Source organism: Anguilla anguilla, chromosome 10 (assembly GCF_013347855.1).
Source record: "Anguilla anguilla isolate fAngAng1 chromosome 10, fAngAng1.pri, whole genome shotgun sequence".
Lineage (NCBI taxonomy): Eukaryota > Metazoa > Chordata > Actinopteri > Anguilliformes > Anguillidae > Anguilla > Anguilla anguilla.
The window spans coordinates 14,552,264-14,576,996 of NC_049210.1; the positions used below are offsets into that span (position 1 = coordinate 14,552,264).

Genomic DNA, 24,733 nt, shown 5'->3' on the forward strand with positions numbered 1-24,733 from the left:
ACCTGTGGTTAGTCAATCGAAACTCTGCAGTAATGGATATGCTTTCTATCCGTAGAGGCTGACATAAAAGTGATAACGAGAAAGTGTGGTGTAAAAAAACAACAACATTGCATTCATTAGCCTGTCAGCCGTATCTGCATCTATTTCATTCACGTCTATAGCTGTATTATGGACCTGCACTCGAAGAATAGCTTTATTTCATAAGCCGAAATAAGAGCGTCTGGTAAGTGACTACATTTAAACTGTAAATCTGGGTCAACGGGCGGAACACAAAACTGCAAATATTTCTGTTTGGTGGTCCCACGTCAAGCGTTTATTCTGGTGCTGACCACCCAGGGGGACGAGTTCATTCTGATACAGGGGCAGCGCTAGGACCAACTAACCTCAGAAGTCTAGAACGTTCTCGAGGTAAGATAAGGGCTCGGAAAGAGAGCAGATCAAGAGATACAGCCTCAGGAAAGTGGCGTTTCGGCACGAACCGCAATGTGTCCCAGGCTGAAAAAGGCCGGTGGAAACTAGATACGTCTCCCTACAATACAGGACAGACACGTTTACTGTGAGATCGGCTGATTTGCTGTTGGAACTAATTGGAATGTCAGTAGTCCTGCGTGTTATCAGGGAGGGCTTATTTATGTGAGGGAACCGAGAGGGCACCGAGAGTCCCGAGGCACCGAGATATTGTAACATGGTCTAGGTAGGGCAGGCTTTCGTTGGGGCGCGGATGGTGGGCCTTTGCAACACTGTGACCTAAATCAAACCATCCACAGAGGAAGGAGGTGCAGTACGTATGCTGCTGCTGTAACTTTTACAGTGTACTGTTTTGAGCTGGTGTGCATGCAAGGCAAAGAATGAGAGAAAATTGAGGGGGAGAGAGAGAGAGAGAGAGAGGCGATTTAGTTCCCAGGCGAGTGGCTTTATGTGCACAGGAAGAGTGCGGTTGCCACGGCACAGAAAGCACTGTAGCGCAAACTTGCCGCCACGCTCACTCGCTCTCAAAAACCGACAGATTTCGCACCCAGCCTGATACAGAAATCACACAGACAGGTGGCGTCTGCCAAAAAATCACGCGCACGTGCCCCGACACACCTTTCACTCGCTCACTTTCACACGCCCACGCCCTGGCGCGTAGCCGGGTGAATTTCACGCTGCAGACGTCCGTGCGTTTATTCTCCAACACCCTATGGAACTTGAGGGTTTCTGCGTCCATATCGAATAACACTGGCACTCATTCTTATTCTCCCACGCACTGGAACACAGTCTGCGATGTAGTCCTTGAAATCATCTACACTGCCTGAAATAATACACGCTCACACACGGACAAACTAACACACACACACACACACACACACACACACACACGCACGCACGGACACTCAAAAACATAGGATTAATTCCTTTTCAAACTGTACCCACATCTGTTCTGCACTTAAGCACACCGCATCCATTGTTTAAGATAATCTAAGATAAGTCCCTGAAAGGGGGAGTGTGTTGTAGGTGAAGCATGTTTTCTGTGCTCTTGTATGTGCACACAGTTGGCTCTATAAAAAAAAAAAGCCAAGGTGACTTCCTGTCATCATAATTTTCCTTCCACAGTTCACATGGCAGAATGCAGTTGCATTGAAGCGCCAGTGCGTTGTTTACACAGGGGTGACTTCCCTTGTGCCCGCCCCCAGCTACCACTCCGGTGGTTTTGTGCAAAAGTCCTGGAGCAAATGAGAGAGTGCCTCCTGCTGGCTGCTATAATGCTCTGCTCTGTGCTACATCAAACTCTTGGTGTCGCTGCAAGCATTCTGCTATATCAAACCCCTGGCATTACTCCATGCATTCTGCTACATCCAACCCCTGGTGTTACTGCAGGCCTTCTGTTACATCAAACCCATGGCATTAGTCCCAAGCATTCTGCTACATCAAACCCCTGGCATTAGTCCCAAGCATTCTGCTAAACCTGTTGTATTTCTCCAAGCATTCCACTACATTCCGCTTTTGCCAAATTCCCTGTGACCCACAAACTGGGTTCACATCTATTGCGTTTCAGTCTCTGTGTAATGCAGGTGTGATGTATTTTGTTCATTATTTATATTTTAAGCGGCTCTTTGTATTGAGGAAACTGCAGGGTGAGTAATGGCTAGGTGTCTAGGTGGCTTGTGAATTTAACTCGGCTGGCATACTTGAGAAGGCATTGCTCTTTGAGTCTGAATGCCTCCTCTACTGAGGGTCAAACTGAGATGGCCTTTTGGCAATCAAACTGGAGTGTGGAGTAGAAAACGTGGGTTCTGCCGGGGTCGTCGCCGGTTTGTGGAGGGATTTTGAGGAGCACGATCAGGCCTGCGTGCTTCTCTTCAGGAATCTTGTGCAAGTGTCAAACGCTGCAATTATAGGCCGGTGTGAGGCATGTACTAGATCTCCATGCTTTATTCATGCAAACTGAATTATTGACAGCCCACACACTTAACTGTGACTGTGCATGCATGCGTGCGTGTTAATGTTTGCACGTGTGTGTGTGTGTGTGTGTGTGTGTGTGTGTGTGCGCGTGCGTGTTAGTGTTTGCGTTTGTGTGCGCGCGTGTGTGCCTTATTTCCGTGACTGCATTGTACCTCACGTGGCTGGCAATACCTGTGGCGAGATGGCTGGTCTGTTTTGTTAGCTGCGTCGGTAAAGAAAGGTAATTGTTGCAGAGGCTGAGAATTGGCATGTGAGAGAGGTTAAAGCTGCAGAGTAGTACCGCGTTTATGGTCAGTGGGGGTGTCACATGACCGAACAACTTCTTAATTTCACTTCCCCAACACCTCCTTTGACAGTGTTGTGAAATAATGAACAGGAAGTGACTCTCACTCTCGTTGCGTGCCAGGCGAAGATGGACGGGTAAGAGATGTTTTGTGAACGATAATGAAAGCCGCGGCTGAGCCAGCGAGGGGGAGGGCCGGTCCTTTAGCGCTGTCGGCAGGGCGAAGTGGCGGCGGTTTGTCTCGACCATCTTGTCTCTGCGTTCTCTCTATCTGTACAAGAGACCTGAGTAACAGAGTGATTTTTTGGGGGGAAACTGGTGCTATCTAGACGGTTGTTTAACAGCTACGTTTCCTGTCTATACTATAGCGATATCTGCTAAAGTTGCAGTGGCCTAGCCACCTTGTATTATGTGTTGGTGTCCTTTTTTGCCTGATGGTACTCTCTGTTACTGTACATTAATGTAGAAAAGACTAAATAAATAATGAACCTTTGTTCCAGGGCCGAGCGGATGAGAAGTGAAAAATCCCTGTGTCATTATTGCCCGTATACCTTTTTTTGCTGAGCTTTTTAAGGACATTATTCTCTTCATCTGTCTGTGAGCAAAGCCTGGGGGCGGGGCTGGCCTTCTCCCCACATCAGTATGCAATTTTATGGGGTTTTTTTTTTTTGGGGGGGGGGGGGGGTTCTTTCCTCCCACTTCCTGTCTTTGTGGCACAAAATAAACAGATGAAGAGATGCAGTCCTGCAGTCAGCACTTCTGTGACTGGGCCTAATTTGGTTTCGGTATCTTGAGAAAATCGCATTGCTCTCAGCCTAATTAAGCCCTGCTCAAGTCAAGCTGGGGAGTCGGAGGGAGATGGAGTCAGAGAGAGGAGCGAGTTGAAGGGAAAAGGGGGAGGAGAGGAAAGAGGAGGGCAGTTCCGGGGAACAGGTGCGACGCAGGTCTTGCCTCGAGGACATGCGTGTCATGCCGTGACAATGGCGTGGAGCGAGAAACAACAAACGCCATCCATTACTGCATGCGTGAACGTGTGGATGTCTGTCTGTGTCTCTGTCCCCGGCGGGGCCCCTGGTTCAGTCCTTTCTGTCCCCTGTCCTTTCGCCCATGGGGCAGGGGGCCGGGCCCTGCCTGTCCTGGAGCTGAAATGTTGCCTGTAATGTCGCTGGCGGGTTCGCCGCAGTCAGGTTCTCCACACAGGAGAAAAGTGTGTGTGTGCTGGTCCTCGTAAACCAGCGTCTGTTTTAATCGCTGTTCGCACTCGCGCTGAAACAGGGCTCGCCGCCTGTGGCTCCGCGCGGTCGAGAGACTTTCGGATTAATCTGCCTGCCACCCACGGGTACCTCCCACGTCATTTTTCGGAGATGCTACACGATTCCTCGTTGACAAAGAGGTGAAGCCCTGAAGGCAGCGCAGTCCTAATGGGGAGATGCTACAGTAGATTTGTGCTCTCGATATCTCCCCCTTTTACGTTCAAACAATTTCCTCTGTAAACCACATCAAAAGGACATCTAGCTGACTATCAGAAAAAGTGTTCTGTTGTTTGTTTCCAATTCGTCTGTAGACGCTCTTGGCAAGTGTAGCCTCATTCTATCACACCAAAGCCTCTGTAAATGAGAGCAATGAGCCTGAGAAGCTTAGCTCCCTTAGGGCTGGGAGTGAGGTGCAGTAAGCTTGCTCCATTTGAAATTTTGAGCTTATAGAAGCGGGGATCTATAGTCTGGCATCCTGGGTAACTGACCCAGACCCAGCTGGTTCTATCCCATGGGCTCCTGCATACTGTTGATGATATCATGGACAATAAAGACGGCCTCCTCTGGTGAGGAGAGGTTTTCTACCTGGCTACCTTAAATGAACTTTAATGTCTTTTAACTGTTTGCTATTTGTATGTGTTGATTTGCAGAAATTCAGGCTGAATTCTTTCTTGAAGAGCCAGTGTCCCATTTAGGATTTGAACTGGCAAGATTCTGCTCACATGACAAGGGAGTTTGAGTATATTACATTGGTGTAGTCTGTGTCTGTGTGTGTGAGTGTGTAGGTGTGTGTGTGTGTGCGTGCACATGTGTGCCTGTGTGTGCATGTCCAAGAGAGAGCATGCATGGTGTGCTGCTGTTGTGTTGGTATACAATTCACAGGCACGTGCTTGTACAGTCAGGGTGATGTGCGCTGTTTGTTTTGGCGCATTAACGCGCACGTCATTGTTTCCGCTGCCGTTGCAAATCCCCGGCGTAGGGATGCCTCCCGGTATCACGGAAAGCCCTGGTTACGCAGGAGTCTGGGTCATGATGTCACAGGATCCCCAATGCTGCAGGCGGATTAGGCTCTGCCTAAATAGCTCGATGACAGTTTGAGTCGCTCAGCAAGGGTGTCCTCACCAGCGCACTGACAACAGCAGCAGTAAAGCATAGCCAAGGGACCCGCAGACAGGGAATGAAGATCACTTTTTCCCCAGGGTAAGGCTAAGGGTGCGAGCACCCGACTCGTCACAGCTCGATAAATCCTCTTCTGCAGCACTACCGTCGGCTGCAACCTTTTATGTGACACTTTTATTCAGAATGACTGGCAAAATGTACACAACTACATGATTGGTGTTATTTTAACTGTACTGTTTATATGAGTCCCTGGGGGATCGGGTGTACTGATAAATTTACACAGCTGATTTACCACTGAACATGTTGTTGTGTAGTATGTAAGAAAGCCGCCGTACAAGAGCAGGGAATTATTTTTACGCTACACTGTTTCACACAATAAATCGTTGTTCACTCAAAGAGTGTTATTCATGAACGGTAACTAACAACTCTACATCTCTCAAAATCTCTGCGCCAGTAATACTGATTCATTAAGGTCAAGTGTTCAGGGTGACGATGTCACTTTATCGCACCTCTTTCCGAGCGAGCGGGCAATGAAAAGCAGTCGAAACACTGCGTTTAAATTAGTTGCGTGCACATGTACGACGTGCTTGCTCACATCTGGCAGTGGTGACGCAATGGCTTTTTACCATTCAAACTCAACTAGTATAACCTGAGGACATCTGGCAATGTCATTTTTAGATAAAGCATAATTTATTTAAATGGACAGATTGCATGGGATTTCCCATTTCTACAAGGGACATTTCTTTTTCCGGTGTTTTTTGAGTAGGCTACGGCGCTGCAGTCATTCGGAGAGTTTCTGATTATAGACTGCCTGTAAATGTTTACGTAAAGCACAAAACTTTAGTTGTGAGATCACTCGGCTCATTGATCACGTTGAGCTTTTTCTGAGGATAATGCATCTCCAGAAAAAGGAATGGAAGAGGTTTCGGAGTCGATAGCATTAAGTCTAACGGAAATGTGGAGTTAACAGTAAAACCTGTTATTGATTGCAGAAAGAAATGACAGAATGAAACATTTGATGTCGAAAAGAAGGCTAGAAACGACACAACCCAGTTAATCACGATCCTGTAAAATAGCTCACTGTTGAATTAAAAATAGAACGGGGCATTATCAACAATTTCCTCTTTTCCAATAAAGCAGCCCTAAATATAAAATTTGCCCATGATTTATGACATACCGGTAATATCTCACAACTGCCTAAAACCATTGACCCCCAGGTGTTTTATTTATCGTCTTGCCTTTTGTTTTATGAACCGCCTTAATAATGTAGAAAGTGATAAAAACGGGGCACATCCAGTGGTAATAAAATGTCTAGACATTAAAAACTTTGGTTACCCGTGTTTATGAATTTGAGAACGCTGATGCTTGACGGCGCTTATCGTCGTGGAAACGCTGCGGCTAGCTTTTACGAGTGTCCTCCGTAGCGCTGCTCCATTCCTGGAGGGCAGGGGACGCGTTCGGGCAGATTTGTAACGAGGTCAATTACGCTGACCCGCCTGTGCAGAGATTGCAGGGAGTTATCCGTTTGAGTTTCAATCATATTTACGAGAAATGTAAATGATGAGTGTGCGCTCGGGGGCAATCTGGCGCTGTTTTCTGCTTGCCTTCGTGGCAGTCTCAAAGCAAAGCAGAGAAAACAAAGTATTTGTGAAGTGAATCTGAAGTGCGCCAAAGCCAGGGCCGTGTAGTTTATTCATTTTTTTCCCCTCTATCCAGTGGATGTTCTTTGGGGATGTCTGTGGGGTGGGGGGGGGGTCTGTGAGTTAGATGTCTGTGCAGTGAGGGGGGATCTGTGAGTTAGATGTCTCTGCAGTGAGGGGGGAGGCTGTGAGTTAGATGTCTGTGCAGTGAGAGGGAGGTCTGTAAGTTAGATGTCTATGCAGTGAGGGTGGATCTGTGAGGTAGATGTCTCTGCAGTGAGAGTGGATCTGTGAGTTAGATATCTATGCAGTGAGGGTGGATCTGTGAGTTAGATGTCTATGCAGTGAGGGTGAGTCTGTGAGTTAGATGTCTCTGCAGTGAGGGTGGATCTGTGAGGTAGATGTCTGTGCAGTGAGAGGGAGGTCTGTAAGTTAGATGTCTATGCAGTGAGGGGGAGGTCTGTGAGTTAGATGTCTATGCAGTGAGGGTGGGTCTGTGAGTTAGATGTCTATGCAGTGAGGGTGGGTCTGTGAGTTAGATGTCTATGCAGTGAGGGTGGGTCTGTGAGTTAGATGTCTATGCAGTGAGGGTGGGTCTGTGAGTTAGATGTCTATGCAGTGAGGGTGGGTCTGTGAGTTAGATGTCTATGCAGTGAGGGTGGGTCTGTGAGTTAGATGTCTATGCAGTGAGGGTGGGTCTGTGAGTTAGATGTCTATGCAGTGAGGGTGGGTCTGTGAGTAGATGTCTATGCAATGAGGGTGGGTCTGTGAGTTAGATGTCTATGTAGTGAGGGTGGGTCTGTGAGTTAGATGTCTATGTAGTGAGGGTGGGTCTGTGAGGTAGATGTCTGTGCAGTGAGGGTGGGTCTGTGAGGTAGATGTCTATGCAGTGAGGGTGGGTCTGTGAGGTAGATGTCTGTGCAGTGAGGGGGGGGGGGGGGGGGGGTCTGTGAGTTAGGTTCAGGACTGTAAAGCAGCACTCAAGCTGCCAGGACATTGCTCTGCTACTATTCCCAATGAGAATTAATTTTTCGATCACAAAACGCCCTACAAAACACCTAAAGTTCACACGCTTTGCAAGAATGAAACAGGACTCTCTCGCTTGCATTACTCATGCATTGTTTTGGGCTTTTGCTTAGAGATTTTTAAAATATATTTAGGAATGTTAATGGATACGTTTAGGGTGAGAACCATAGTGTTTTTTTTTTTTTTTTTTTTTACAGACACCCAGTACCTCTGTCTGTGATGTAGCATTGGGATGTGGGGGGAAAGGTTTTTGTTTACTCCCTCAGCAGTGAGGCTGTGGGATTACAGGTGTGCGCTCTGATTGGCTGCGGCGCTCTCGGGAGTCCTGCGCGAAGCCGCTCCCCTTGACGGCGGTTTGTGATTTGCCAGGTGCTCAAGCGCTCTAGGAAGCCAGTAAGCCGTGCTGCCAGGCCAATCTGCACGTAGCCCTGTCGATGACTCACTCATCCATCAGTAATCAAGAGGTGACACAAATCCTGGGATAAGTGTGAGGGAGGAGTTCAGTACACAACAACACTTCTCTCCCCCCCCCCCGCCCCACACACACACACACGTGCACACACAGGAGGGGGGTGTTCTGGAGATAAATATATCAGTGCTGAGATGGAGTGACAGATATTGGGGAAGAGACACAGAGGCCACCAAATGCAGATGCAAATTCAAACAGTACTGTACCAACCACAATGATATGCAGTTGATCCTGCAAAAAAAAAAAAAGTTGATCCTGCTGCACCTGATCAATCTGGTGTTCAATCCTCTGCCATAACTTTGCTTATGGTAAACATCTTATTTTTGTTGGGTTTTTTTGGCAATTTTGGGTGGTTGCACAGGAATAGTACTGTACCATCCCCTGTTCATTTGATTTTATCTTGTCCAGTTCACCTTGCTTTGGCAAAAGCAATTTCCTCCAACAGCACAGACCAGAATAGAAAATGACAATCTGTGGATCTGATCACCTGACTTGGTTAATAAAGCTGTCCTGGAAAAAGTGAGAGCTAGTTGCAGTAAAATCTTGTGGTAATTAAATCCTCACACCCCCCCCGCCCCCCCCCAAATAATACTCACCCCTAGCCATCGGTGCTGCGGCAGTCCAGGTCAAAGCAGGGGGTTTCTCTTAATTCTCCCTCTCAGCAGAGTTTCCCAGAGATGAAATTATGCTGCCCCGACACCTATCACTGGCCAATTAGCGTAAGAGGCATCTTCCTTAATTGGAGTCCGCTGATTACAGTGATGCTGTGGCAGGCTGGAGGCACGCGTCCAACATTAGGGAGGTTTCCCCCGCCGCTGAGTCGCGTGCAGCTGCGCGGGCTAGCGTAGCGGCCCCGCTCTTTTCACCTCCCGCTGCTCTAAAATTACACTCCTATGCTCCTACGGCCGGACACACCGGATTTTTACCACTCGCACAAGAAATGCTAAATACCCAAGAACGCTGTGGTAAGGAAACCTATGGATTTAAGGGTTCAGCTGCTGAGGCGTTTCTTTACCGTGTGAGAACAGGGTTTAGTGGAGCTGTTGCGTAGCCTAGCGTAGCCGTCTGCGTCTGCTGCTGTGTGTGAGATGGGGGAAGGCAGCAGGCACTGCCAGGCAGGCCCTGATAATAAGCATGTCTGGACTCGTTATTTGTTTAGTGCTCATTAAGGGTGTCCCCTGACGCTCTTACAAGGGTTTACTGATATTAAAATGTCTCCTCGTTGGAGTGGTGAAACCCTAGAGACTGACGGAGACACGTTTGCCTGCCTTTCCCGCGATGACGGGGGAGAAGGGAGTGAGGACTACTTCGGCCTAAATTTGGATCCTGCATCCAAATAAGGTCATGATGAGATGGTTGGTTTTCTAGGACTGAACCAACCCGGCATCAGAACAGAGTACAGACAAGCGGAATCCCAGTGTGATGACATCATCAAAAGAGCAATCAAAAATGTACTTTTTGACTAAAGTTTTTTTTAATTAAGTTTTGTTCCTTAAACTGGAGAGATTTTTGCCCGTCTCTCATACGCACAGACACACACACAGGCACAAGCTGGAGACCTACTTCCGGTGTTGTGCAGGCAGTGAAATGGTTGCCCTGTGCTGGCTCTAGATCTCCTTTGATCTGACTGCAGCAGCAGCCTAGCCTGACCTTTTTACTGTCGCGTGGTTGGCTCGGTCTTCTCTACTCAAGGTAGCGTGTCTGTATGTGTACTGTTTGAATAGTGTCAGTGTGTACTGTATGAATGGTTGTGTGTGTGTGTGTGTGTGTGTGTGTGTGTGCGTGTTTTTGAGCCCTTCGTTCCCTGCATACTTGTGAGACACAAACAGGAACTACTCCCGACCCAGTCCTGTGTGTCCCGCACTCCCTTTTATCTGCAATTTCTTCTTGGATGGTTTTATTGTGGCCCAAACAAGGCCAGCCCGCTTTGTGCCAACCACACCCGCCACCCCCCCTGCCACCCGCAGAATGTCGTCTGGAGTCAGCATCTGCGTCTTCTCCTCTCGCCTGTCTGGTTTTTCTCTGCAAGGCTGATAAAGCTGTCAAATCCGTGCCCCCGAGGTGAAAGTGAAGACTGGGTTTTTTGATGCAGGCACTGATTTGGGCTGCACTGTGGTTTGGGTCCTCGTCGTTTGTTATTTGGCCTGTCTGTGCAATGCATAGTTAGGCGAGACGTGACCGTGTGAGATTTGGGAATTCCACAGTACAGGTGACCGCTCTGGAGTAACATGTTCGTATACGGTTGTGTTTTGCAGTGTTCCTGCTCTCCCAGTGAAGAACCTGACCGGCTCTGGACCAGTTCACCCAGCACTGGCAGGTAAGCACTCACCTGGATAGAACTCCCCTCCGCCTTGTTTGGCCACACACTTCTGTTATGCTAAGCCTGTGTAGTTTAGAAACAGGCAATATAAAACCAAACCGAGCTTACTTGTTCTCCTTACACAGGCTAGTATTGCTTACGTGTGACAGTAAGACGCTGAACTCTTTCCCCGTGTGCGGCAGGCATGACCGGCATCCTGATGTGTGCGGCGGGGCTGCCGGTGTGTCTGACCCGCGCGCCGAAGCCCATCCTGCACCCGCCGCCCATCAACAAGAGCGACATGAAGCCCGTCCCCGGCGTCAACGGCATCCGCCGCAAGACCAAGAAGAAGCACCTGCGGAGAGGTGGGGGGGGGAGGAGGAGGGGCTAATTTGCGTGGGAGGGCCGTTAGTGCTGAGGGGGAGGTGCGAGGGAGGGGGGGGGGCGCGGTTCGACGTGCGCTCGAGTTACGGAGCAGGGTTAAAAGGCAAAGGGGAGATGAGGATAGGCTGCTGCCTGAGGCAGAGGTTGACTGATGCTGTACAATCCACCCAGAGAGAGAGAGAGAGAAAAAGAGGGAGAGAGTGAGAGAGACAGAAAGAGAAAGAAACCGAGAGAGAGAGAGATCAGCATAGCGGCTGCAGGCTGTAACAGTGCCAGGTCGATGCCGTGGAAACCGCAGAGATCCCGGGGGCATCTTTGTCCTAATTGATCAGTGAGCCTCAGTTTCATATTCCTGCACCGCTTTGTCTGACCCATGGGCTTTTCCACTGGGGGGGTAACAACACCAAAGATTAATAATTGAGTTACAGACAAAAAAAAATATGACCACATCACACGCCCCTCGCCCCCCCCACTCCCCATCCCCACCCTTTCAGGCCAGGCTGTCACCCATTGTCGGGGGGGCTGCCCTGAGGTCATTGCTTCTGAATGGAGACTGGGAGAGCCCTTTGATCCTCCTGATGAAGCCATCAAAAAAACGGCCCGCCAAAGCATGCATAATTCAGACCCTGCCGCCTCCCACCTCTTCTGAACGAGGGGAACACAAGAGCGGAGGAGAAACGGATTCCGCGAGCTTGTTAGCGGCGTTAGCTGCAGACAAGTACACGCGCCGCCCGGACCTACTGCCAGCCCAGCCCCGAGTCGGACCTACTGCCAGCCCAGCCCCGAGTCGGACCTACTGCCAGCCCAGCCCCGAGTCGTGTCTCAGGCGGGATTAGCGGTTTTGTGGGAAGAGGGTTCACCGCTGCGTGTCTCTCTGAAGGTGACCCCCCCCTCCCCCCCCCCCCACGCTGTACAGAAACGCCCTGAGGAGAGCCAGTGCTGTCCAGCTCTGTAGCTCATCAGCCCAGAGAAAGAGCACAGAGCAGCCCAATGTCAGACCCAATGCTCACCGTGGCAACGGGAGACTGGGGACGGAGCCGCTGGCTCGTCTGGTCGGATCACAGGCCCCCTGGACTGGGCCCCGGACACAGGGCACAGCGCTCGCACAACAAGGGGCTTCTTCATTCTATAGAAACCCCTGAAGCTTATGCTCGCTGCCAAACAGAAGCCCTCCTGTTTTACTCCCTCTGTGTGCGTGTGTTTGTGTGAGTGTGTGCGTGTGCGTGTGTGAGTGCACGGTTAAAATGTCCTTCATGCCTGTCCTGTTCTGTGTCTCTTCAACAGGGAAGAACCCAGAGGACGTGGTTCGGAGATACACCGAGAAAATCAAAGTGGTTCCAGATGAGGTGAGAGGAGCACTGTGCCTCAATCCCACGCACACACACACGCACGCACGCGCGCACATACACACACGCACGCACGCACACACACACGCACACACGCGCGCACATACACACACGCACGCACGCACACACACACGCACACACACACACACACACACACTATACGTCAAACAGCACTTAGGCCCAGGCACCGTGTCGGTGGTAACACTGCACTGCGGGTAATGGAGCTCCATAGCAGAGCGCAATTTGGTTCACGTTGAGCCTTGAACATTATAATATTCCGTGTCCAACCCTGCACGGATTCGTCAAATGGAACTGCATTATACCGCGCACACCGCGCTTATGGTGAAATGACATTTACCGAAAGGGCGCCCTGTCAGAATGACTGATGACCGGTTGGGCACGTGCACGGAACGCGGTCCCCGCTCCCGAACGCTCACTCCCCTTCCCCCGCCCCCTCCTTCCCCCTCCTCTCACAGGACTGTACCATCTGCATGGAGAGGCTGGTGACCTCATCGGGCTACGAGGGGGTCCTCAGCCACAAGGGCATTAAGCCAGAGCTGGTGGGCAAGCTGGGCAAGTGCGGGCACATGTACCACCTGCTCTGCCTGGTGGCCATGTACAACAACGGGAACAAGGTGAGTGGGGACAGAGCGAGCGCTCACAGACGTGAGCGAGGAGCTGCCGTCGGCTGCAGGTGTCACTCACGCTGAGAGTCATTTGCATGCAGAAGCTCGTCTATGAATGCTTAAGCGTATTCATGTGTTACATTCATGTGCTGTCATTCACGTGTTGTAAGAAAATGATGCATATCCCCTACAGTTTTCATTTCAACCCTAATCTAGCACACCTGATTTGGCTAATTAGGAGCTCAACCAGGTCTCTAGCTGTTGAATAAGGTGTGCTGTGTTAGGGTGTGAGTGAAAACCTAGATCTCCAGGAACTGTGTTGGGCCACCCTGCTGTACAGTGTAAAGCCCGCGAAGCGGTTTGATGTTTGTTGCTTGACGGAGAATCCTTTGCAGGAGAGAGATTAGCAGGCCTAAATGGCACGTTAGTCAGATGCTGCAGCAGGCCAGCGTAGCCCCAATGCGCTAACTCTCTGAGGCCTGCCCCCCAGGACGGCAGCCTGCAGTGCCCCACCTGTAAAGCCATCTACGGGGAGAAGACGGGCACCCAGCCCCCGGGGAAGATGGAGTACCACGTCATCCCCCACTGCCTCCCCGGCTACCCGGAGTCCAAGACCATCCGCATCGTCTACGACATTCCCGCTGGCATCCAGGTTAGTGCCTGAGTCAAGCCAGGCCTAAACCCTGAGCCAGGCCTAAAGCCTGAGCCAGGCCTTAACCCTGAGCCAGGCCTAAACCCTGAGCTAGGCCTGAACTCTGAGCCAGGCTTAAAGCCTGAGCTAGGCCTGAACACTGAGCCAGGCCTAAACCCTGAGCCAGGCCTAAACCCTGAGCTAGGCCTAAAGCCTGAGCTAGGCCTAAAACCTGAGCTAGGCCTGAACCCTGAGCCAGGCCTAAACCCTGAGCTAGGCCTGAACCCTGAGCCAGGCCTAAAGCCTGAGCCTAGCCTAAACCTCAAGCCAGGCCTAAACCCTGAGCTAGGCCTGAACCCTGAGCTAGGCCTAAACCCTGAGCTAGGCCTGAACCCTGAGCCAGGCCTAAACCCTGAGCTAGGCCTAAACCCTGAGCTAGGCCTAAAGCCTGAGCCTAGCCTAAACCTCAAGCCAGGCCTAAACCCTGAGCCAGGCCTAAAGCCTGAGCCTAGCCTAAACCTCAAGCCAGGCCTAAACCCTGAGCCAGGTATCTGTGACCCGTACATGTTTTATAATCTGACACTGTACACCTCCATAACTGTAAGGTCTCTGGAGTGGATCAAAAAGCAAGAAAGGAATCAAATGCGTTGTACCTTGTTCCTGGTTATGGTTATACACTTTGTTGTACGTCGCTCTGGATAAGAGCGTCTGCCAAATGCCTGTAATGTAATGTAATGTATCATTTAGCCCCCTGAATTCTGGCCTGTCCGTGATCCGCGAGGCTTATGTGGGACAGGAGGCGGTTTTGTAACGGCTGTTTCATAACGGCGTCCTTGAGACATGGCCAGCAGCTTAGTGTGTGCAGCTCAGGACAGCTGCTTTTACCGTATTGCAGCACACATGTGAAGACACAGGGAGTCAAAGCACTTCAGTCGCTCTCGTTCTGATAGTCTGTACGGTCCTATTTTCTGCCTTCATCACGTAGTTAAATGCGATTCTGTCAGTGTTTCAGCCCCATTGATCGTAAATGTGGAACGCAGATTAGTCTGTTGGATGGTATTGCCTTTGGGAGGTGGTGAGTGCGTTGGGGTGTAGTGGATTGGGGTGCGTACATGACGTGTGTGCGTCCTCTGTGCACCCAAGCAACACTGTGAAGCAGCACCATTAATAGTCATTTTATGCCAAAGGAGCTGGTTGATTTTCTCTGGGGATCTCTGCCGCCTCCCAGTTACCTGTCCTAATAGCACTCCACTCCATCTGATGGTGAAAGCACCCTGAAGTGGCAAATTAAACTGTGCCCCCCTCCCACACTAAGACATTTCTATAACACTTATTGCCTTGTTGGGGAAAAATACTTGCTTTAGTGTACTGTAAGTTTAAAAGCCTGTGTCTGTATCACTGACCCAGAGGAGACAATATTATTCTATCAAACTGTGTGAAACTGATATTATTCACCTTTGTGAAGAGATGTGAACTCAATAATGTCTCCCTTTATTACACTAATAAAGAGCGTTTTCTTTAAAGTTAGGAGCAAAATCATTAAAACACTTTAAATTCTTTTAAATTTGCTGGAGGTCTCCTTTATGTATACCATCGAATCAGACTTAAAATTGGGTTTTTTAATGTCTAACACTTATCAGAGCATGTGATAATTTAAGGATAAGAAATATTGGCTGTCACTGTTTTTTATTATTTTATTTTTTTACACAGACCACAGAACACCCTAACCCAGGGAAGAAGTTTAGTGCCAGAGGTTTCCCGAGACACTGCTATCTCCCTGACAACGAGAAGGGCAGGAAGGTGAGAGGTCACCCACACACTCCCTGTGCCATGATGATGCAGTGTTTCATAGGGTCATGCAGCAGAGCCAGAGCCAGAGACGCTGTGGGGCTCTTTGGTTTGTACGTAAATGTAGAGCCTGGTTGGTTTAATGGCTATTCACTTCATTGTGTATGCTAATGTTTTTATAGCCCTGTTGAGTAGTACTGAAGGATAGACGGTATGTTCCCAGGACACAGGTGAGAGGTGAAGCAGGGCTAGTGTTTGGCAGGTGTATGAGCAGCGCTGCGGGGCTGTTGCAGTTAACAGGGACCGGGGGGGTTTCTGTCTGGAATCTCAGGTCCTCAAGCTCCTCATCATGGCCTGGGACCGGCGCCTGATCTTCACCATCGGCACGTCCAGCACCACGGGCGAGTCGGACACGGTGGTGTGGAACGAGATCCACCACAAGACCGAGTTCGGCTCCAACCTGACGGGACACGGCTACCCCGACCCCAACTACCTGGACAATGTGCTGACGGAGCTGTCGGCCCAGGGGGTGGGCGAGGACAACCTGAAAGACTGAGAGGCTGGAGCAGGGCTGCCAGAGACACCACGCCACCGCCCTCTTCCCCCGTGGCGGGGGGGAGGGAGGGAGGGGTCTTCGGTCGGAAAGAAGGAAATGAATCGCTGAACATTGTCCTTTTATTCCCCACCCCCCAAAAAGCAAATAGTCTTCAATGGACATGCGTACAACAGAGTGAAAGAAATGTACGAAACAGAACATGTTCAATCTTTTTAGCGTCTGGCTAAAATAATGCTTAAGAAGGGGTGTGTGATGTATATGTGTATGTATATATATATATATATGTATATATATATATATATATGCACACAAACATATTTCCTATGTAATTTCCTATAATCCTATGTATTTTTCTCTCTCTTTCCATGCCTTTGGCCTTGGGCATGCGTAATCTTGCCAAATTTGAAAACTGAAGGGGTTAAAGAAATGAAAGCGGAGACAACAAGCCGAATAATAAGTTGCTGGCCGATGTTAGCAGGGGCTGTTGTGTGGGTTGCTGCGGTGTGCTGATTGGCTGGCAGTGATCAGAGGGGCGGGGACAGAAGCCTGTGTGTTTCTGGACTGCAGTGATTGCCTGGAACATTTAAGAGTGTTCTAGAGCAACAGGGGAAGTCACTGGTTGATGGACACACCTGTATTTTTTTTTGGAAGGAAATGTACTTTGATGCCCCATAATTTCTGCATCTTGAATACTGACATTGTGTCGGTAGTACGACTGGCTTGCACTTGTAAACTCAAGTCAGGTTCCGTTTGTCCTAGTTTCGAGAAAATGTATGTGTTAATTATTAGCGAAATCCCCTTGTTGTTGGTCTTGTGAAGCATCAAAAATGGGAAGTTTTTCAACATCCAGTTGCTTCTCGTTGAATGGAATTATTTTCAGTTTGAAAAGTTGGACCAGCAAGCTGAAGGACTGGCCACAGCATCTTTGTGTACCAGGATCTTGAGACCACAAGTCACTGAGGCTAAATGCGGTGTAATATGTCAATCATGCTGAAGTTGCACAATTCAAACACACATAGAAAAACCAACATATTTAATGCAAGTATGAAACCTTAACTCCCATTTAATCATAACATTATTGTATCCTTATTTTAATTATTTTTTTTTGCCTGGGATTGTTTGGTATGGAAATGCTGAAGGGAAAAATGGCATGTAGAATGAAGTTATTCCTGATATGCGCAGTTGAGTCCATAGATGTGTATGTTGACTGCGGGGGCCAGCTTACTGTTTCTCAAGTATGAGAGCAAACTATCTGGACTGCAATAGAAATGAGCCAGCACCACGTGCAGCAGTGGCAGCGAGGAAAACATGAGTCTCACATCTGAACTGAGAGAGAGAGGGATGTCACATCGCTTAGCCTTGGTGGACCTCATAGTGCAGATTCAAATTTTCTCAAATTGGATCGGTGTTTTCTGCCATCACGGTTTGTCATCAGGTAAGCAATTTACGTATCCCAGACCTCTTTTTGAAAAAAGGGGTCCAGCCTTCGCTGATGTCCCCCCAAGGTTAAACTCATTTGCTCTGGCAGGGGGGTGACAGCGAGCTTCCGAGAATAAGTCATGCTTATTACGTGCGCCCATTGAGGAAAGGCGACCGCTGGCGCGATCAATCACGGTCAGGCCGCGCACACGCTGGCCGACCGTTAATGAGATCTCCCGCTCAGTCCTTGACCAGAAGCCGAACGTGTTTTCACAGCCTCGGCGAGAGACTTTCTCTCAGCGGGCATTCATCACCGCCGGGCGGACCTGTCTGATGCGCGGTCCCTGCGGGTCTTCTGGCTACAGCAGAGGACGCGCCTGTAATCGCACTGAAGGCTGTAATGCCCCATCATGCTGACGTGGCAAGGGGAATTTTAGCTTCCTTCAGCTGGGGTAAGACAAACACTTTGAGGGAACCTTTGTTTCCGTGTTTCTGTCCAGCAGCTCCGGGGACCCTCTGACGTAACGCAGCCCCTCGTGCCATTTCTCTTTGCCAGGAAGGAGCTGTCCTGCACCGACACAATGCGTTCTCTCGGGAGGACAACTCCAGAAATATTTAATCGGTTTTAAATGACCGAAAATGTTTTTTGAATCCAAAAGTGATTAACGGTGAAATTGATGGCATGTTACCCTTGTTGTCAGCAAGACTTGTCGGTTGAATCCTTTAAAGGCTCTTGAATATTGGACCTGGTCATTGTCTTCCTTAGCACTTTGAGGCACCGTCATTATTTTATCCGTCCTTTCATATATTAGGTTGTCTTGAGACTTCTGGTGACTTAGCGTTTTATTTGAATGTTTATTAAGTGTCTTGTATTGCTTATAAGCATACTTTTACATAACGTGTGTTCTACATTTAAGCTAAGTTCAACGTCTTTGAGATAATTTGTGAGGTTAATTTATTTTTTATACTCTTCTGTATGATGAAAAACATTATATACATAAATATATATTATACATACATTTTTTTAAAGAACTGGCAAAGGATTTGTCAGACTGTCAGGGACTGTTACAATTATGTATGAACTTGTGTTGAAACGTTGTAATGTCTTATATTACCACAATAGTTTTAGATTTTGCGCATTTGCTGCTGTGGTTACTGTAATGTAGTAGATTCTCTGTAGATGACTCCCTTGAGGTAAACTCAATAAGTAGATCTCTCTCTAATACACATATATGAGGGGTGTACCTGCATGGAAAAGTTGGCCAACCCTTCAGAATTTTACCTTTGAAACTGTGGAGAAGTTAGGAGGGTTCATGTCCCACCTCATGCATATCTTCAGCCTTTCCCACAGGCAAATTCTTCTATTGTGCCATTTTGTTTGTTCTAAATTTATTTTCTTATTTGCTTAATTGAATTGGGAGTCTTTGATAAGAGGGAAAAACATATCCAAACCATATCAGGGATTCATATAGGGTGAGTTATTTCAATTTCTTTCTCTTTTTTTTGGTTGGTGGGTTTGGATAGGCTGATGAACTGAGAAGCACCACCTTGTTCTCACTGTTTTTATCCCCTGTACACATCCACGTGTTTACTTCTCCACAGAGCACGTCTCCTGCATGTGTCCTTAGGTAGCGGACGCAGGGATACACGCGTGCTCTTCGCAGCTCGACAGAAGGTTCAGTCCCCCCTGCGCGGGACGGCGCACGTTGACAGTGTGCAGGGACTGGGGGGGCGGGGTGCACAGGCCAGGGTGCGGATTTCAGAGCGTCTGTGCAGAAGAGGAAAAAGGGCCTCTTCTGAAATCTGAAAAGAGGTAGGGGGACGTGGTCGTAGGCCGTGCTTGCATGGTTTACATATTGGAGTGTCGCCATCCCGTTCTCACATTTCCGCATTTCCAGCCTTAACAAAGCCAGGGACATTTTGTTATTTAATATTTCCATATTCTTCTCGAAACATTGTTCAGCGATAAATACTTATCCGTTTTATACAAGTATATTCATTGATTTTATCATGAACATTCCATATATTTGCAATATATTTTAAGTAAATGTGTCACCTCGCTTTATTGCTCTGACGGAGGTGGGGGGTCGGGAGAATGGACATGTTTGATCCCTGAACGAATCTCTATTGTTTGTTTATCCCCACCGAGCTCTGTATTTACGTGCTTTTTTTCCAATATGTCATCTTGTACGCTCAGGAGCAAAGTTGGGAGTGTGAGTGTGCGCACGTGCGTGAGCTTAATATGAACCCGCGGGATGTGAGATACTCAGTTGCATATTTGCGACGGAGACAGAAATCTTTTTTTCGTATTGAGGATGCATGTTATCCATATTGTGTGAAAAGCAGGCGGACATCCTTTAGCGTTTAAAAAAATGGAGTCGGTGATTATTAGTAAGCTGTAATGGTGATGATGGTGATGTGTCAGTGATCTTCGGGAATGCCGTGGGTTGTGTAACAGCTGTGGCCGTGTCCAGTGTGGGTCTGTGAGATATCTCTTGAGAAGCGGCCAGCGGGGAGAGTTTTTTTTTTGCGTTTCTCTCTCATCTGTTGTGTGTCCCCACGCACAGGTTTTTTAAAAAATCATTTATTTTGGGACTCTGCATCGGACGTGCCCACTCTTCTCATGGACGTGATGTGAGAGCCGTGCAGCCATTTTCAGTCTCCATCTCTGTTCATGGTGACTAAGTATAGTAGTTAATAGTAGTTAATAGTTTATATGAGGAAAACCTTATATAAAAAGGCAATGGACCGTTTAAAAATATGTACTAATTAAATATACCGTCAAAAGAGGAAAAAAATACGAGCAAGATTTAGAAACATTGTTTCACACGATAAAGGGCTTCTTATTCTACTGGTCTTTATTGAATCCTGATGACCTTGTTGCATGTTTGTGTGTTTCTCGTGCAATAAATGTTCCCTTGTCAAAGGGGTTGTTTGACCGCTCTCTCCTCTCTTATTCCCTTCTTTCGGTTCTGTCGTCCTTTTGTCCTCCGCACCGCTCACCCTTTCTTGTCCCGAGCTACACCGCACACACGCGTTTGTATTGTTCTGATGCAAACGCACACTGCCTCGAGCTGCAGAAATTGTTTTCGGGGGCTGTGCATTAGCTTTATGGGCGTTGTATGTCACTCATGGCTGAACGCTGGAGCCGCGGGAGAAGCGAGTGGGCGTGCCCCACGCGGCCCTGCAGTGAATTGTGGGACGGCCCGGCGGGCGTGACGGAGCGCAGGCCAAGCCTTTCCTGCTTCAGCAGAACCTCGCCAGCCCCCCTTCCCTCACCCCGACCGCTAATTAAAGTGTTAATGAGGGAGTCTCTGCTGCCCCGGAGCAGGTGCTTCTCATTAGCATTTTAATTAGATGGGAAGGGAACGCAGTTTTCATGAACGTCGTATTTCCTGTTTTAATGTGGCAGAAGTGACTTATTACATTTCTGCGCTCAAAGCAGATTGTAGGAAAACACTCCTAGAGGGTCATGTTCTGAGCTGCAGGACACTGGGGGGGTTAATGATTTATTGTTTTTGGGGTTTTTTGGTGGGGGGGGGGGACGGGACTCAGGCCAGGATCGTTAGGACAAGTGGGACATCGATAGTGTCTAAAAATATTGGAAAAGTTAGGATGGTGCAACAGTCGATGTCCTCACTGAGCCTGGCACCTGGCCCGGGGGGGGGGGGTGGGGGCGTGCGTTAAGCAAGGTGTCTCCTCTGCCGTCACGCTTCACTGAACCCCGAGGCTCTCCCTGGAGATGACTCTTCTGCTGCATCCTTCCTTCGGCCAGATGGTGGCAACGGTTCGTAGGGCGAAGCGATCACATGACCCCCTCCCACCCTGTGCATGCTCTGCTTTTCCTGGAAGCCAGCCAGAACGGGCCCGGCCCCCTCCTCTCCCGCTCCTCCAGGTGGGTGAAGTGTTGCGCCTTCGTTAGCAAGCAAAGTCAGGCGTGCTGATCAGTGCTTTGTATCTTTCCCATTCATCTTTTAAATACTCGAAAAGCAGGAGTGTGTTTAGCTCTTGTGTTCAGTGCTCACATTCTGTAAGATACTTTCTTCAACACAACTTTCTTCAAGTCCCATTTAAGGCACACCCGAGTCAATCTCTGGATGAACACGGGCCTGGTGGGACAGGAACTCAGTCTGGGCACTGTGTCTGTGAGAAAAGTAGGCTATGGAAGCTCTACTTTCAACATGAAAAATTACCTTTTTTGTAGAAGCCTTTCATCATAAGTGAATGCAACGTCTTGACAGAAGTAAAATCTAAAGTTGACCTCTCTAAATTCTATATCCCTGTTAGACATGTCCTGGCCAGTTTAAATATAGATGTTCTGAATATGGCTGTTACTTTGAGAGGAAACCATTTCAGCTCTGCTCTTGTGTCTCACACTCAACTTTATCACCAGAGTATCCTCATGCTGTCATGGCAACCTGAATGGCTCAGCTTGGCAGCTGAGCGATGCTTTGCCTGTGGCGTCATAGACCCACAGGCAAATTGAATTTTGGGGCTCAGGTTGTTCAGTGAAGGTCTAATGAGAACTTTTTTTTTTGTTGTGGTTGTTCCTGGCTTTACCCACAACTGGAACCACCATAGCAGCTCTATCAGGTCAGGCTCCCGACACCTCTGAATAGAAGAGTTGGGATTCTTGGTCGTTTGTGGTATCAGTTTCCAAAAAGAGCATTAAAAGCAAACACACATTTGTTCAATGGTATATATTTACCTATATATATATATTTATGTTAAATAAACAATATGCAGTCCTGCATTTAAAAGATTACATTATGGCAAAAACAGTTTGGCATTGCTGACCCCACCCCACCCAAACACATTCATATTGGCACCAACAAGTCACCGACAACCCACTCACAGAGCCGGCAGCAGAGTCCCAGTGAATTCATTTCAGAGCGTCGCTGAAGTGTCACCTGGAATGTTCCGGGCCCCTCCTCTTACAGCGGTTCGAGGGAGAGTGTTTGAGCAAGATAAGTGTCTGCACTCTAGCCTCCAGGCGTCTATTTGTCGCTATCTCCAGGTACGTATATACACATTCATATTCGTTTAAAATACCGCCCCGTACAAGGCGCACATTCATAAGGTGTATAAAATCTAATGTCACAGAAATACAAATTCCGCTTCCCTAAGCGCGAGGGCAAGTGGTTTTACGAGGGTAGCGGTGTTAAGTGCGCATCGTTTCAAACGGGAGATCATGTTGCTCTTGGGACGCCGCCTCGACAGTCATTCACGGGAAGCCTCTGCCGCCGGCGCTGAAAAGCATCACGAGAGAGTTACGACACCTTCCAAACACGAGCAGTCACGGGCGCGAGCGGCGCAGAGCGGCCGCGCAGCGAAACGGATCGGTCGCCCGCGCGCCTCCGGTACACTCCACAAATTTGTTCCTTTTAAAAAAATTTAAAAAAACTTAAAAAAACCTGTTTTTCTAAATAAAATAAAATAAAACAACGCTAGCGGTCTGGACTCAGTTGCACACCAGTGGTACACTAGCTGAGAACACTGGACAGCACAGAAAAACGTTTACTACCGCGTGCTCTCTACTTGGGATGCACTAAACAAGGCTTTGATCAGTCGACCGAGGCAGCTAACGGGGAAAAAAAAAGCAAACGCGCTGTTATTTTTCAGACGAGGGCCTGCCCGTCAAAGGGCCAAAAGGCAGTTGTGGCGTGCTGCATCAGAGCTCGCTGGCAGACCCTCCAAGGTACACTTGCATGGAAGAGAAGAAAAAGAGGGAGGGGGGGGAGAGAACAAAGGAAAATAGATTGTGCCTCTAAAAAAACAAAGGAACAATAGCACAAAAAAAACACAAGCTCTGCAGAAGCTGACCTCGGGTACCCGTGACGACGCCGACGGAGGACCGACGTCCCCGAAGTGAGTGTGCAGCCGCCGCCGCCGCGGGCCGGCCGGCCGGCCGCCTGACCTTGGAGCCGCGGCGCTGACGATATTTATACAGACAGCGGCGCTCAGCCACAGCTGCCGCGCGCGTGCAGGACAAACTTCATCTCTGTTACGACGCGGCTCATTTCCTGCCGAAAGCCATTATACAGCGAGCGGGATAAGCAACACAGCAAAGAGAAAGAAAAAAGAAAAAAGAAATGACATTGGTAAAAACGCTCAGCGATTATTTTTAAAAGCTTACTTGGTTGAGTAGCACGACGCCGTTCGTGCTGTTGCATAATTATCCGTCTGTAAGGTACGCTGACAGGGTGGCTGAGAGGGAATGTTATTTGTGTCCCCGAAGAGAATGCGCTTTTCTTTTCCTCGCACAGTTAGAAACCTGCTCGGGCACAGAGCTTTTAGCAAAGGGAAAGCCACGGGGTGCGGGGGAGCTGCTCCGACAGCACGACGCTCGGAGGTTTCAGAGAGGGGGCTGTGCGGTGTGACCGGGCAGCCAGGTGGACTGGCGGCTATCGTGTCCTCTGGCACTGCAAGGGCACTTTCTATCAGGAGTTGGCAGGCAGTGGAGCAGGTGAGGCGGAGGATGCTTACAGGTACCTGCAGTCCCTCCGTCTCGCAAACAGAGCCGAAACCCAGGCTAGAAACCCAGGAGACTTAGGCCCAGGCTAAGAAACCCAGGCTAGAAACCCAGGAGACTTAGGCCCAGGCTAAGAAACCCAGGCTAGAAACCCAGGAGACTTAGGCCCAGGCTAAGAAACGGCCTCTCGGGCTACCTCAGACACGCATGGCGTCAGAGCCAGCATCATGTGCTTCTGTCATCATAAACTGAAACAGTGACAGGATTGCTAATGGCAGTCGGATAGCTGGAGAAATGTCATTTACATGGTGACAGATCGCCACCTCAGTCCCTGCTTTAGTGTTTCAATGCTGTGGTTCCCAACGTTCCAACAGAAGTATCTAGACCCTGCGGGTGATCTTACAGCCCTCCTGTGCCTTACCAGACAAATCCCATAATGCAGTTCACAGGCTATCAGCCCTGTGGGTGATTCCCCCAGTTCTCCTACTGTACACCTGCCTGTGAGAGGAGAATCGGCTGTGAAAGGCTGAGGGGTCCAGGAGGCCCCTGCATGGGATGGGGGACAGGGCCTTGCCAAAAAGGAGTCTACATTGGGCGTGGGACCCAACCTGGGGCCCGGCAGGTTTCCTCTGACACGACATACATAAAAACACGGGAGCGTGACTCTGGGACCGCGGTCGAAGACTCCCGCCCCGTCCACAAACAGCGGCCGACTAGCCCCGCCCCCGCGTGGCTCCTCCCTACGGGGTGAGTATGTGGTTGCCGGCCTCCTCCCTCTCGCGGCGCTGGAAGGCCAGGTGCGCGCGCTCCAGGTCCATCACCACGTCCAGCAGCCGCGCCGCCGCCGCCTGCCTGCGCTCGTGGAACTGCCGGCTGCGCTCCACCCCGTCTGCGTCTGCGTCTGCGGGGCGAGGCCAACAGGGCCGAGAGGCCCGTCAGCGCGTTACCGCTAAAACCGCCATAAGCGCGTAAGAAACGGA

The 24,733-nt window shown here is 49.3% G+C and overlaps 2 protein-coding genes across 7 annotated transcripts in view; one reads left to right on the forward strand and one right to left on the reverse strand.

The window, feature by feature from the left end:
• dtx1 (deltex 1, E3 ubiquitin ligase) overlaps positions 1-20,225 on the forward strand; it is a 53,830-nt gene extending 33,605 nt beyond the window's left edge. For all 5 annotated transcript variants that reach the window (XM_035436205.1, XM_035436209.1, XM_035436206.1 and 2 more), the window contains 7 exons: positions 10,488-10,549; positions 10,735-10,896; positions 12,200-12,261; positions 12,738-12,896; positions 13,378-13,539; positions 15,229-15,318; positions 15,638-20,225. In XM_035436205.1, coding sequence (XP_035292096.1) covers positions 10,488-10,549; positions 10,735-10,896; positions 12,200-12,261; positions 12,738-12,896; positions 13,378-13,539; positions 15,229-15,318; positions 15,638-15,862 — 922 coding nt within the window. In that variant the 3' untranslated portion in view covers positions 15,863-20,225. The remainder of the gene's footprint in view (positions 1-10,487; positions 10,550-10,734; positions 10,897-12,199; positions 12,262-12,737; positions 12,897-13,377; positions 13,540-15,228; positions 15,319-15,637) is intronic.
• Positions 20,226-21,966: 1,741 nt separating this feature from the next.
• Positions 21,967-24,733, reverse strand: part of LOC118237085 (rasGAP-activating-like protein 1) — a 33,835-nt gene continuing 31,068 nt past the window's right edge. Inside the window, exon 21 of one of the 2 annotated variants that reach the window (XM_035435511.1) lies at positions 21,967-24,648. In XM_035435511.1, the coding sequence (XP_035291402.1) occupies positions 24,494-24,648 (155 nt within the window). In that variant the 3' untranslated portion in view covers positions 21,967-24,493. Of the gene's footprint in view, positions 24,655-24,733 lie in introns of both variants that reach the window. The other variant, XM_035435510.1, reaches the window with a different exon arrangement.